Source organism: Doryrhamphus excisus, linkage group LG1 (genome assembly GCF_037039965.1).
Source record: "Doryrhamphus excisus strain RoL-2023G ecotype Guam linkage group LG1, RoL_Dexc_Guam_v1.1, whole genome shotgun sequence".
Lineage (NCBI taxonomy): Eukaryota > Metazoa > Chordata > Actinopteri > Syngnathiformes > Syngnathidae > Doryrhamphus > Doryrhamphus excisus.
In genome coordinates, this window is record NC_136357.1 from 24,757,195 (window position 1) to 24,771,299 (window position 14,105).

At 39.5% G+C, this 14,105-nt stretch overlaps 1 protein-coding gene across 1 annotated transcript; it reads left to right on the forward strand.

Annotated features, from left to right (window-relative positions):
• Positions 1-143: 143 nt before the first annotated feature.
• Positions 144-13,531, forward strand: LOC131132150 (para-nitrobenzyl esterase). Its single transcript, XM_058077505.2, has 10 exons — positions 144-269; positions 1,001-1,271; positions 2,896-3,316; positions 5,137-5,244; positions 5,383-5,579; positions 7,674-7,873; positions 7,953-8,011; positions 8,443-8,610; positions 10,039-10,266; positions 11,692-13,531. The coding sequence occupies exons 2-10, from the start codon at positions 1,008-1,010 to the stop codon at positions 11,832-11,834; spliced, it is 1,788 nt and encodes a 595-aa protein (XP_057933488.2). The 5' UTR covers positions 144-269; positions 1,001-1,007; the 3' UTR covers positions 11,835-13,531.
• Positions 13,532-14,105: the final 574 nt, after the last annotated feature.

Here is a 14,105-nt window from a genome sequence, read left to right on the forward strand (position 1 = left end):
TTGCAACTGTTTTGTTAGAGTATTACCTTTTTTCGCTTAATATGTGCGATGAAAACGGTTAAAGTGATAAAAGGTAAGAATTGCAATGACAAGTCTTCACCTGTTGGTGGCCCTATAACACACTACCCACGTGTAATCCGCCGGAAATACAAAAGAAGAAGATGAAGTCTCCGACGCACCCTGTTGTGTACATAAGTTCAGCTTCTACTTTGATTGTTTTCTAGACGTATACTGACTGTCTTACTGCCGTGTTGAAGTTATTTTCAATGGTAAGTAAGACATATACAAACATAATGCAATCCCCTGTCGAGTAGAACGATGATGTGCTTGCTTAGAAGTTGAAAGATTGTGTGCAAATGATTAAACGTTATAATTATCACATTTTGTTCTGATAAATGTCAGAGCAACGATGCTTCATGGATTAACAGCAACCATGTATTTTGTATAATTTAATATAAACAATAATAAGAACGCGAAGTGTATTTGTGCTAGTGTGATAAAAATGAAAGTGTGAATAAAGTGCGTGTTATGTGAAATGTACTTTCCGAAAGTAAATTAGTCTTAGGCTTCATTAGTTTAGTTTGGAAACAGCACTTGTCAGTAAGTAAACATGTCTGCAGATTTACTACACCATTACTGTGTTTTCTTTTTTTTCCTAACTTTTTCACGACTTGACTTTCCAGTGCCCAGGAAATGACTTTGACATATTGTGTAGCAATGTTACACAACTTTTAAATATTATGTAAAATCAAGTGTGTGTGTATATATTCATATTCAATGAAGTGTGTGAATAATTTTGTCTGATTGATTCGTGATTCATGTTTTCAACTCTTCAAAACATTATACTATGTGTGTATGTATATATATATGTACACACACACACATACATACATATATATATATATATACACGTGTATACAGTTAAATCTGTTGATGATGACATAAATGCATGCCAGAAATGAAAGCTATTACAGTTGCATTTTGCTGTATTTTACCCCAGATTGAAGATGAATGAGGACGCATACGAGGTGCCAGAAAGGACGGAATACCGCTACCTGGTGCAGGAGGAAGATGAAGAAGAGGTGCAGTATGTACGACACAGAACCTACATCAGTCCCTTCTTGGTGCTGTCCAGACGCTGCATTGTCCTCATCTGCCTTGGGGTGCTGACTCTACTGGTTCTGGCCACCTACCTGGGCTATGTGGCCCAAACGCTCCCACCTGGACTGGCCCAAGTCACCACTGACTGTGGTGACTACAGAGGAAGACATGTGAGTAACTTGTCATTGATCTATTCGATCAGAAATGACATCATAGATCTCGACCATCAATCTTTAAAACATTGGCTTAACAAATGTTTTCTATTTGTCATGAGAATAATTTGAAAATGTATTCTTTGTGTAGTAAATTATATATTATTTGCCATCTTTTTCTGTACAGTATATACCAATCGCGGTAATGATGTAGTTATTAATCAACATTTTAACCGTTAATGTGGGAAAAGAAGAAAACAGTCACGTTCCCTCGAGCAAATGAAGGCTGGTTATTGGCAGCTTGTTGATGACCAGCATTCCATCATGGGCGTGGAGGAATGTGACACTAATTGGAGGCTGCGCTACTTTTAAACCATAGCAGATGATGCAGCCTCACAAAAACAAAAACCTGTCAAATCTTGAAAAAAAAGTCTTACATCCAAACATTTGAATTTTAGGCCTTAAAATGTGTGAAATTCACTTAAAACCTCATAGAAGGTCTTAAATAGAATATTTTGAACGGTCCCTGCCATGATTTATCAACTTTGCTTAGCTGCGAATCATCAAACAATATATAACATATTGTTTGTAAATATGTTAGATTTTTTAAAGCAAACGGTAAATAAATACAGTAGTGTCATCATGGTGACACCTCTCAGCCAAAACACTTCTCAAGGTACTAGATCATCGACTTGGTGAAGTATACTTTTCTTCAAAATAGTAGTCATGCCAAAAAGTCGCGTTGCTGCTGGATGTTCATAGTAGCCAAGTGACACTAAGTTTGTTTTCTTCTCCAAAAAGTATCAGCTACTTTACTTTTGTAACTCAGGGCCACACTCAAATATATGGTGGGTGCGCTAATGAGCTGGTTGCCACACCACCAAAATGCAAAACGGACATTCGGTTTCATAGCTACAGTGGTAGTTTCCCCACACTGTGCCGGGACTGCTGTGTCATTTTGCAGTGAGCTCACATGCAGTGGCAGAGTTACGTGGTACCCCAAAAGTATTTTGCACGCCCTTTTTTCCCAATTTAAAAGTTATTACCTGTAGTATGCCGGGGACATTATTGAAACCGCACCTTAATGACTTTATGCACACTGTAAACCTTGCATTAAGTACTTTATGCACACTATAAACCTTGCAATCCAACTACCCTGGGTGTTATTCGCTCAGGTGTTATTCGCTCGCTTGTGACTGTTTCTACCTGTACTATGCCAGTGGCAGTATTGAAACTGCACATTAATGACTTTATGCACACTCTAAACCTTGCATTAAGTACTTTATGCACACTATAAACCTTGCAATCCAACTTCCCTGGGTGTTATTAGCTCAGGTGTTATTCGCTCGCTTGTGACTTTTTTTTCGTCAAAGTTGAACAGCTGCCGCCATGTTAATGTCCAAGCAGCAGCTGTAATAATTCTACATTTCATCACACTTAATTATGATTTGTCAGCTCGAGGCACACTCGCTGCATATGACGTCTATCAAATAATGTTACAACTTTGCAGTAAGTTAGTAAGGTTTGTGTACATGTGCTCATACATGAGAGTAAATTAGAAAACAGTTTTCAGCAAATTTAGTTTTTGTATTATAAAACTCCTAATGACTTCAATTAATGGTTTTAATTTTCATTTTGACAGAAAAATGGAGCGTACTCCTTTAAGGGCATCCCCTATGCTGCTCCACCAGTGGGTAATCTGCGCTGGGCACCTCCAGCTGACCCGGTGTGTACCGACAAAGTCAGCGATGCCAGCCGTTTCCGCAGCATTTGCCCTCAGGTGCGGCCTTTATCAAGTTCAGGCAAGCTGATGGGACAAGAGGATTGCCTCTTCGTCAACGTGTGGACGCCAACGCTGCAGGCCAACTCAAAGCTGCCGGTCATGGTCTGGATCCATGGGGGATACCTCCACATGTTGAGTGGTGGAGAACATGGCTACTCGCCCACAGAGAAGCTTGCAGCAGAAACGGGGATGGTTTATGTCAGCTTTAACTACAGACTCAATGCATTTGGCTTCTTGGCGCTGGAGATACTACGGGAAGGTTCGCTCAAAAACACCTCAGGTCAGTTTGAACGACATGCTTAGTTAGATTTGGTAGCCATCTGATACCAATTAAATAGTATAAGTATCACTTTTTAAAAATAAGATGGATGCATCATCAATCTGAATCTACATCTGAATTAATTATTATTACTTTTTTGTGATTTGCCTTTTATATTATTAATCAGGCAGAGTTTATAAGTAAATATAAAATAATTTATAAGCGCAATAAAAGTTTTTGTCATGAAGCCTTTTTACAAATTATACAATTTGCCGTGGTCATGTTTTCGGCCTGAAAATATAACCAAACAGCGCTAATTTTTCTTTCTGCCACCCTCCTGCTCTCTCTGTGGTATGTCTGGGCTCACGGTGGGTGGAGTTTTGTTGCCTGTTGCTGCTGAGTCACGTGACGGTAAATCAATCATAAGAGAGGAAGGGGAGAGCAAAGGGAGCTTTCGCGGCGCTGTGACAGACAGCAGAGACACCCAAGCTAGGGTCCATCTTGACCGCTGCATTTGGACTGGAAACCAGTAAACCAACTCAATCCAAAGTGTAGATCTTTTTACATTGGTATCGATGAATATTGATCCCAACATTGGGGTCGATATTATCGATATTTGGCAACCAGTCCAGGGCGTAACCCGTCTCTCACCCGAAGTCAGCTGGGATAGGCTCCAGCATACCCTCGCGACCCTAATGAAAATAACTGGCATAAAAAATGAATGGATGTCCGCCCGCCTGCAGCCTCTTGATTAAAAGAAGGAAACTCAGCACCGATTGTTGCATCCCTGAGGTTTTTGTAGATCACCGAAGATGCGAAGGGGTTGGGGATATGTGTGAGCCGGACCAGGATCCTGTTCCCAGACCAGATCCTACCTCCTCCACCCTATTATCTTTATTGCCTTCTGAGTTTACACATTCCGATGAGTGAGTGACTGTGATACTTTATCATTGTGTGATAACAATGATAACACAAGCTCAGTTGATTAAGGTCAATGCACATTGATCCACAATTATGGATCTGCTCGACTATCAAATGAATAATCTCCCTTTTGACCACAGCTAGCTGAATAACAAGAGGCTCAGCCTCCCATTCTACTATTAAAAAGTCTTGAAACCACAAGTAAGTGAACAGTGGTCTTCAAAAACTTACAAGAATTTTGTATACCAGATAAGATATGATAAGATTAAGATATGCCTTTATTCGTCCCTCATTGGGGAAATTTGCATTGCGCAGCAGCAAGAGTACAGAATCAGTTAAGCAGTACAAAATACACAATATAAAAAATAAACAATATAAACAACCCAAGTATTAACAAATCAACAATTTTACCCAGAGTTATATACAAATAGTTTGCAGACAATATGAAATGAGATTAAATATATCACCAGTCTATACACTATGAGATCTTACTAGTGAGTTAACATGAGGCATTATAGAATACTTAGAACTTATTATATTGCACTTAGAGCCTTAATATTGCATGTGGGGCTTGATCGGATATTGCACAGTGAATGGAGTCTGGAGTAACTATACTGAATATAAAAAAGTTTTGCACAGATGTACATAGTGGTGTGGAAGTCTTCACAAACTTGGGGTGAAGCAGAATACCATAGTTGTAAATAGTGGGGTCCGCCCACCTAGGAGGGCTAATGATGTGTCAGTGCCGTCCCAACATGTGTGGATTTGTTACGCATTTTGACCCATGAATACGCCTCTGTCACTGGTACTGTCCAAGTTGAAATTATGTGTTTTTAGGAGATAATGACCATATAAACTGCTAGGGTTTGAGTTTGAGAACATGATAGAAACTGGAAGTAATTGCTCTTCTTTTGCCGTAGGGAACTATGGTTTTATGGACCAGATTGCTGCTCTAAAGTGGGTCCAAAGAAACATCCACGTTTTTGGAGGAGACCCTGGCAAAGTCACTATCTTTGGGCAAAGTTCAGGTATGAAACATCCCACCGACCGACCCCCACTCCAAAATGTTGTGCTGTGTTGGAATGTGGCTAGAGATTGACAACCCTGCGATGTTTGTTTTCGAAAAAATTCCATTGTATTAAACATTTTTGTCTTTTATCTGCAAGGTGGCACGTCTGTATGGACCCTGATGATGTCTCCGCTTGCAAAGGGTCTATTCCAGGCGGCCGTGGATATGAGTGGCTCGTACGTCTACAATGCGACGCTGCAACAGGCTGAGTCTGACAATCTGGTCTTCCTGAAGAACACAGACTGCAAAGACCTTCTGTGCCTCAGACAGCTGTCTGTTAAACAGATATTACAGGTATCGACTTTCCGTTTTATTTTAGCTGGTGGAGTAATATGAGCATGCAGCTTCTTTCTTTTTATTTTAAATTAAGACAATTTAAAAAAGGGTTAATTTATTTGGTAATAATTTCTCCAGTATTTTTATTTTTATTATTTTTATTATTTATTTGGAGTGGCCAATTAACCTAGCATGTTTTTGGAATGTGGGAGGAAACCGGAGTACCCGGAGAAAACCCACGCATGCACGGGGAGAACATGCAAACTCCACACAGAGATGACCGAGGGTGGAATTGAACTCAGGTCTCCTAGCTGTGAGGCCTGCGTGCTAACCACTTGTTAGCCCTGTGGGAATATCTTACTCGAAATATAATTTGTTCCATACTGTGAATATCCTGAATATTTTTTCTCAAATTCAACACATGTTGTAGGTTTTCTTACTGCTTTCCTACCCCAAATTCACACCAGACAAAATGGAGCCAAAAAAAGTCGCTGCTACGCCCACGCGACATGATGCGTCTTGTGTGATTTCGGGGTTACTTCCAGCCAATAAAATCTGCAATAACTACTTGTCTACTCTTCTGACTTCATCTGGTGTATTCCCCAAGTATATAACCTCGGAATAGAAATCATGTTGACTTTGATGATTCACCAACTGTCCTTTCAGGACTTTACATGAAAAACGGCAAAAAGACCTTTGGAAGGTTTTCTTGAAGCAAAACAAGACAATGAGGAGTCTAATAATAATGATAATCATAAAAATCAGTGTGTGCAGAAATGATATTGGAAATGTGTCAAGAACCCTTGAGTCGGTGAATCTTGAGTCTTTGTGAAACTTCAGTTTTGGTCAGATACTTGTGAGTCATTCAAAATCTGATCATTGTTGAATACCCGTGAGTGAAACACGAGTCTTTGTCAATCGCCCGTGAGTCAGTGAATCTTGAGTCTTCGTGAAACTTGAGTTTTGGTCAGATACTTGTGAGTCATTCAAAATCTGATCATCGTTGAATACCCGTGAGTGAAACACAAGTCTTTGTCAATCGCCCGTGAGTCAGTGAATCTTGAGTCTTCGTGAAACTTGAGTTTTGGCCAGATACTTGTGAGTCATTTAAAATCTGATCAATCACCCGTGAGTCAGTGAAGCTCAAGTCTTTGTCCAGCATCCGTAAGTCAGTGAAACTTGATTTTTGGTCAGGTACCTGTGAGTCCGTGAAACTCGAGCCTTCATCAAGCACTCGTGACTCAGTGAATCTTGACTCTTTGTTGAGCATCCATGACACAGTGAATCTTGAGTCTTCGTGAAACTTGAGTTTTGGTCAGATACTTGTGAGTCATTCAAAATCTGATCAATCACCCGTGAGTCAGTGAAGCTCAAGTCTTTGTCCAGCATCCGTAAGTCAGTGAAACTTGATTTTTGGTCAGGTACCTGTGAGTCCGTGAAACTCGAGCCTCCATCGAGCACTTGTGACTCAGTGAATCTTGACTCTTTGTTGAGCATCAATGAGTCAGTGAATCTTGAGTCTTCGTGAAACTTGAGTTTTGGTCAGATACTTGTGAGTCATTCAAAATCTAATCATCGTTGAATACCCGTGAGTGAAACACAAGTCTTTGTCAATTGCCCGTGAGTCAGTGAAGCTCAAGTCTTTGTCGAGCATCCATAAGTCAGTGAAACTTGATTTTTGGTCAGGTACCTGTGAGTCCGTGAAACTCGAGCCTTCATCAAGCACTCGTGAATCTTGACTCTTTGTTGAGCATCCATGACACAGTGAATTTTGAGTCTTCGTGAAACTTGAGTTTTGGTCAGATACTTGTGAGTCATTAAAAATCTGATCATCGTTGAATACCCGTGAGTGAAACACAAGTCTTTGTCAATCGCCCCTGTGAGTCAGTGAAGCTCAAGTCTTTGTCCAGCATCCGTAAGTCAGTGAAACTTGATTTTTGGTTAGGTACCTGTGAGTCCGTGAAACTCGAGCCTCCATCGAGCACTCGTGACTCAGTGAATCGTGACTCTTTGTTGAGCATCCATGAGTCAGTGAATCTTGAGTCTTCGTGAAACTTGAGTTTTGTTTTGGATTGTGTTCTTCTCTAAATCCGCCGGTTACCATTTTGTTAGGCTGTGCCATGGCAGCAGTACCCTTCCTGGGCTGCAGATGACCTGACTGACCTTCCCACCAGAGGGCACTTCTGCGGACCTGTTGCAGTGGTGGACGGGTATGTCCTGGAAGCGTCACCCTTTGAGACATGGGAGAAGAAAGGAGCCTATAATGATGTCCCCTTTGTCATCGGGACCACAGAGCAGGAGACGGACTTCAGGTTTACCTCATTTACATAAATTATTTACCGCTCAGTGGTCACGGCGATCTAACACTGGAGTCCTCTGTTTCTTCTGCAGCCCTCCAGCTGAAAACATCTCCATGTGGACATGGGATGACTATAGCTGGTTTGTGACAGGTATGTTTTGAATTTTTTTTTTAATGGGATTTATTTAAATTAAATTTCAATTTATTTAAATTTCAATCCACTGAAAATGATGTTTAATTACTGTGTGCAATACTTAATTGCGGCCCTTTTTGCACGAATCACTGCTTTAATTCGGTTTGGCATGGAGGCAATAAGCCCATGGGACTGTTGAGGTTTTATGGAAGACCAGGATGCTATAATATAATAATATAATAATTATAATATTATAATAAATAAAATTATATTATGACACATTTTGGGGTTTTCTTTAGCTTTATGTTGTAAAAATGTAAATTAAGACTAAAACAACGTTTTGAATAGTTCACTGCATGTACAATAAATGTGTTGTATGCAAGTAATAATGTAAAGTTCGGGGAAAGACACGTGTGTTGTAATTTTTTGGCTATGTCTTCTCCTCTCAGAAAAACTAAAGACTTTTCGAGACGATCTTCCCAAAGATGCATTGGATCTGTATCCACGCTCAGACCCCTGCCCCACCAGAGACCGCTGTCCAGAGAGAGCATATACAACCATGGTATCTGACGTCAGAGTCACCTGTCCTAATCATGATCTGGCCCAGAGGGCTGCAGGTAACTTTTCTCTCTTCTCACTTCTTTACTTCTTTGCACAGAAAAATGTTAATACTGAACGTGTTTTTATAGTATTACAGTTATAGTTTTACATGCATATAAATGACTAATTCTGGGTACTCCCCCCAGAAGATATACCATAGAACCTTGGTTAACATCATTAATTTGTTGCAGAAAGACGGACTCTAACTGAATCAATTTTTCCCATAAGAAATCATTTAAATCCAAATAATTGCTTCCAGACAACCAAAAATGTTAACACAAAACAAATTTTTATTGTTTTACAATTATACTTTTACATGCATATAAATGTCAAATTTTTCAGGTTGGGTTGGTACTCCCCCTGGATGACATACCATAGAACCTTGGTTAACATCATTCATTCTTAGCAGGAAGGCGGAATCTAACTGAATCAATTTTTCCCATAAGAAATCATTCAAATCCAAATAATCGCTTCCAGACAGCCAAAAATGTTAACACAAAACACATTTTTATAGTTTTACAATTATAGTTTTACATGCATTAACGTGCATATAAATGACTAATTTTTCAGGTTGGCTGGGTACTTCCTCCCCCAGATGACAGACATACCATAGAACCTTGGTTAACATCATTAATTCTTTGCAGAAAGGCGGACTCTAACTGAATCATTTTTTCCCACAAGAAATCATTCAAATCCAAATAATCGCTTCCAGACAGCCAAAAATGTAAACACAAAACACTTTTTTATAGTTTTACAATTATACTTTTACATGCATAAACATGCATATAAATGACTAATTTTTCAGGTTGGCTGGGTACTTCCCCCCAGATGACATACCATGGAACCTTGGTTAACATCATTAATTCGTTGCAGAAAGGCGGACTCTAACTGAATCAATTTTCCCCATTAGAAATCATTAAAATCCAAATAATCGCTTCCAGGCAGCCAAAAATGTTAACACCATTTTTTTTTATAGTTTTGCAATTATTCTTTTACATGCATAAATGTGCATATAAATGACAAATTTTTCAGGTTGGGTTGGCACTCCCCCTAGATGACATACCATAGAACCTTGGTTAACATCATTAATTTGTTGCAGAAAGGCAGACTCTAACTGAATCAATTTTTCCCATAAGAAATAATTTAAATGCAAATAATCGCTTCCAGACAGCCAAAAATGTTAACACAAAACACATTTTTATAGTTTTACAATTATACTTTTACATGCATATAAATGACAAATTCTTCAGGTTGGGTGGGCACTCCCCGTAGATGACATACCATGGAACCTTGGTTAATATCATTAATTCATTGTAGAATGGCGGACTCTAACTGAATCCATTTTTCCCATAAGAAATCACACAGTTGGATCCATGCGGTGTATGAATGGCACAACACACAAGAAGTAACTAACTTTTCTTTTTGTTTTTTTCTTTTTTGTGCAGCGGCCCTTCAGAGCCCAGTGTATCGCTACGTGGTGACATACACACCTTCTGGACCAGTTAACACGTCAGCCGGTCTGCTTCCTTTTGATAGTCGCTTCTCTTTCCACTGCTTGGACGCTATTGCTTTCTTTGGAGAACTGCAGTTCATTTTAGGGAAGACACCATCTGATGAGGACAAGCGTTTCCAGGACGTCATAACGAGTCACCTTGTGCACTTTGCCAAAACAGGTAACTATGACGGCCACAAGTGTGCACAAGTTAAATCTAACGAAACACAGACTAGGCCTGCAACTAATGATTATTTGAAAAAACTATTCATTGGTCAGTTGATACCTGTGATTGGCTGGCCACCAGTCCAGGGTGTACCCCGCCTCTCGCTCGAATATAGCTGGGATAGGCTCCAGCACCCCTCGTGAGGATAAGCGGTAGAAAATGAATGAATGAATGAATGATCGGTTCATAATTTTTTGTATTGTATTGAGTTGTGGACAGGCTGCATGGCGGTTGAGTGGTTAGCACACAGGACTCACAGCTAGAAGACCGGAGTTCAGTTCCACCCTCGGCCATCTCTGTGTGGAATTTGCATGTTCTCCCTGTGCATGTGTGGGTTTTCTCCGGGTACTCCGGTTTCCTCCCACATTCCAAAAACATGCTAGGTTAATTGGCGACTCCAAATTGTCCATAGGTATGAATGTGAGTGTGAATGGTTGTTTGTCTATACCAGGGGTCGGCAACCTTTACTATCAAAAGAGCCATTTTACCCCCTCGCTCACTGAAGAAAAATAGAATGGAGCCGCGAAACATAATATAACAGCAGAATATAGGGGCTGCATAGCGGTCGAGTGGGTAGCGCGCAGACCTCACAGCAAGGACACCCGAGTTCAATCCCACCCTCGGCTATCTCTGTGTGGAGTTTGCATGTTCTCCCTATGCACGCCTTAAGAAATGTGTAGCAACATGCTCACATCCAGAGCAATTTACTAGTCTCCCAAGATTTTGATTGAGGGAATTTTGGGATATCACAGTAGAGAAAAAGTGGAGTTGATCAAGTACTCTTGCTAGTATACGGCCTCACAGAAAGTCGGATTTTGTTCAAAAGATGCATATTTTCCTCATTTGGGTGTTAAAACAAATATTTGAGCATTGCAAAGGGAGCCACAACAAAGAGGCTGAAGAGCCACATGCGGCTCTGGAGCCGTAGGTTGCTGACCCCTGGTCTATACTATGTGCCCTGTGATTGGCTGGAGACCAGTCCAGGGTGTACCCCGCCTCTTGCCCGAAGACAGCTGGGATAGGCTCCAGCATCCCTGTGACCCTCTTGAGGATAAGCGGTAGAAAATTAATGAATGAGTTGTGGACTCCTTTAGAGCTGCTACACACAATAACCGGCATGGAAAGCTCTCCAGATCTTCCCGATTCTGCACTTCTTTCAGGAGTGATTCCATGGATTCCGACCCAAATAGTCTGATTAATTTACTCCATCCCCGCTTTTACTGAGTGCAGGCAATCTGCAAAAATAAAGAAAAAAAAAAAATCCAGATCACATTGACGTCAGTAGAACTCGGTCAGAGCCATCCAAAACTTCTTTCCGGGTTCACTATCTGACGCTTTTGCATCATTTAACACGATAATGAGAATGTCTTCTTCTTGCAGGTAAAATGGATAAGGAGTGGCCAGAATATCCAGCCGCCACAGCTTTCCTGTCCAGCAGCCTCCAGGTTGCCCGTAACTTTACATCGGCTCGCTGTCAGTTGTGGAAGGAGAATGGTCTGTATGCTTATGCTTGGATCAACTGATGACACCTTACCTCACAGCCACCTTCATATTGACTTCATGTGGCTTTTAAAGGGAAAGAAAACATTTGACTCTTTTTAACATTAACAACCAAGCGGTGTTGTTCCAATTGGCCCTCGCTCATAAACCGGACATAAAACAGGACAGTGTGTGAGTGGAGCACGTCATTCCAACTCCGTAAAGTAGGTGACAGTGTTGCTATATTTAGCAACCAGTGACCAGGTCCCTGAAATGACTACGGGTCTAATGTGAATATGCCTTGTTGTCACATTCTCCTAGATCAGGGCTTAAATACAATGAAATAAGAAAATGCATTTTTAAAAGCATAATCAAAAATAGAATAAAAAAGTAGTAATCCTACAAAAATAAAGAGTCTGAAGTCATAAATATTAAGAGAACAAAAAAGTCGCAATATGAATAACAAACCAAACAAAGGATAAAGTTGTTTTATGAAAATGATGTAAATGTTAATCTTTGTAACATTGATGGCATGCAGCTCATTTTTTTATTCATGCTCCAAAATATGAGGCTGTGCTTCTCAGCCGAAAAGGGGTGGATTGCACGCTGGTGAGGTCTTGCTCCTGGTGGAGGAGTTCAAAAGATTGGAGTGGGAGATCAACATGTGGGCTGTTATGATGAGGAAAATTTGAATTTTTTGAACAATATTGCATTTTGCAAATGAAGTGTTATCGCCGTTAGTACATGAAGTCTCACCGATATAATTTGTACTCTGCTTATCACACGTCATCACACACTTTGATAAACACTTATTCACGCTTATGTTTAATTTTTCTTTTTTTATTATATCTGTTTATTTTTGTGATATTGAAAAGTAAGGAAAAGAATTACAGTGGATCCTTGGTTAGCGTCAGTAATCCATTCCAGGTCAGACTCTTAACCAAAACATACTCTAACCAAACACATTTTTCACATAAAATTTCATCGTTCCAAAAAACCTAAATATGTTTCAAAATGTATATAAATAAATATGAATGATGAAAGAAAATGATAAACAAATGAATGAACATTTTAAGTTACTTTTACCTTCAATGAAGACGTGATTGTTGCCAAAGACACAATGTGGCAGCGAGCTCAACTTCTTGTTTTTACTATGAGTTGTTCTTGAATTCAGACGGGTTTCTCACCTCAAGTAAATGGTCTTTCACTTGTAGAGCGCTTTTCCACCTCAGAGGTGAAGATGAAATAAGAAATAAATAACTAAATAATAAAACATGGCGGTGGTGAAATTCAGTATGTCGTCCCTAACTGAATGGCATTATTGGAGAAGTTGTATGTGTTTTTTCTTTAAGGGAAACGGGTACGTGGATACGTATCAACGTAGTTTAGTATCAAGAGTACTGATACACTTCATGTACTTTATAAGTCACATTGAATGCAGGCTTCGGGTGAACAAGAGAACATTGTACAGTGGATGTTTTTATTGATGAATTGACATTTATTGCCAGGGAGGAAGGATGCATAGGATAAGCGACGGGAAATGGATGGATGGATGAATGAAGGATGCATGTTTTTTATTGTTATATGCTCTTTTTAGAGAAATGCCACTCGATCACGTGTTTGCACTGACTACTAACCATGTCAATTAGCTCAATCAATCAATCTTTTTGCACTTTGTGGTGAGCCAATGCTATGGAGCATGTGATATATTGAATTTACATTAAAAGTGAGGGAAATCAAATGTCTTTCTCTCTTATTGACAAATTATTACTACTTATTATTTCTTATTGCGCTGTGATTGGTTAGCGACCAGTCTAGGGTGTATCCCACCTCTAGACCGAAGTCACCTGGGGTAGGCTCCAGCACCCCAATGAGCATACGGCTAGATGAGAATATATGAAGGAAAAAAAAAATAGGGGCGGGGACTGCAGTTCAAATTAATCATGTGTTTTCGCCACTATAAGAAAGTTGAAATATTTGGAAAATTAAAATTGCACTTTGAGATCATTCATTTGATGTAAAGTGCATTATAAATTAAATTTATTATTATTAAAAATTGAGCAGACTGAAGTTCAGCTGCAATAATTTCTGAGATGCACTTTTTAATAATATAATTATAATAATTTTATTAGAAAATAATAAAAATTAATATAATTTTAATGTATATAATTTTCAACATATTACAAAATATCAAAGTGCATCCTTTCATTTTTCAGTATGTTGTCCTCACTGATTTATACAGTCGTCTATACGGAGATTTAGGGGTCCTTAATGATTTAATTGAACTTTTTTTGTATGAATGTATTTTAAGTGTC

Excerpts from the sequence above, each read along its gene's own strand:
- LOC131132150 (XM_058077505.2), top strand. The coding sequence starts at position 1,008 with ATGAATGAGGACGCATACGAGGTGCCAGAAAGGACGGAATACCGCTAC. Across the intron at positions 5,245-5,382 it reads TATCTTTGGGCAAAGTTCAG|GTGGCACGTCTGTATGGACC; the intron begins GTATGAAACATC and ends TTTATCTGCAAG. Across the intron at positions 5,580-7,673 it reads CTGTTAAACAGATATTACAG|GCTGTGCCATGGCAGCAGTA; the intron begins GTATCGACTTTC and ends CCATTTTGTTAG.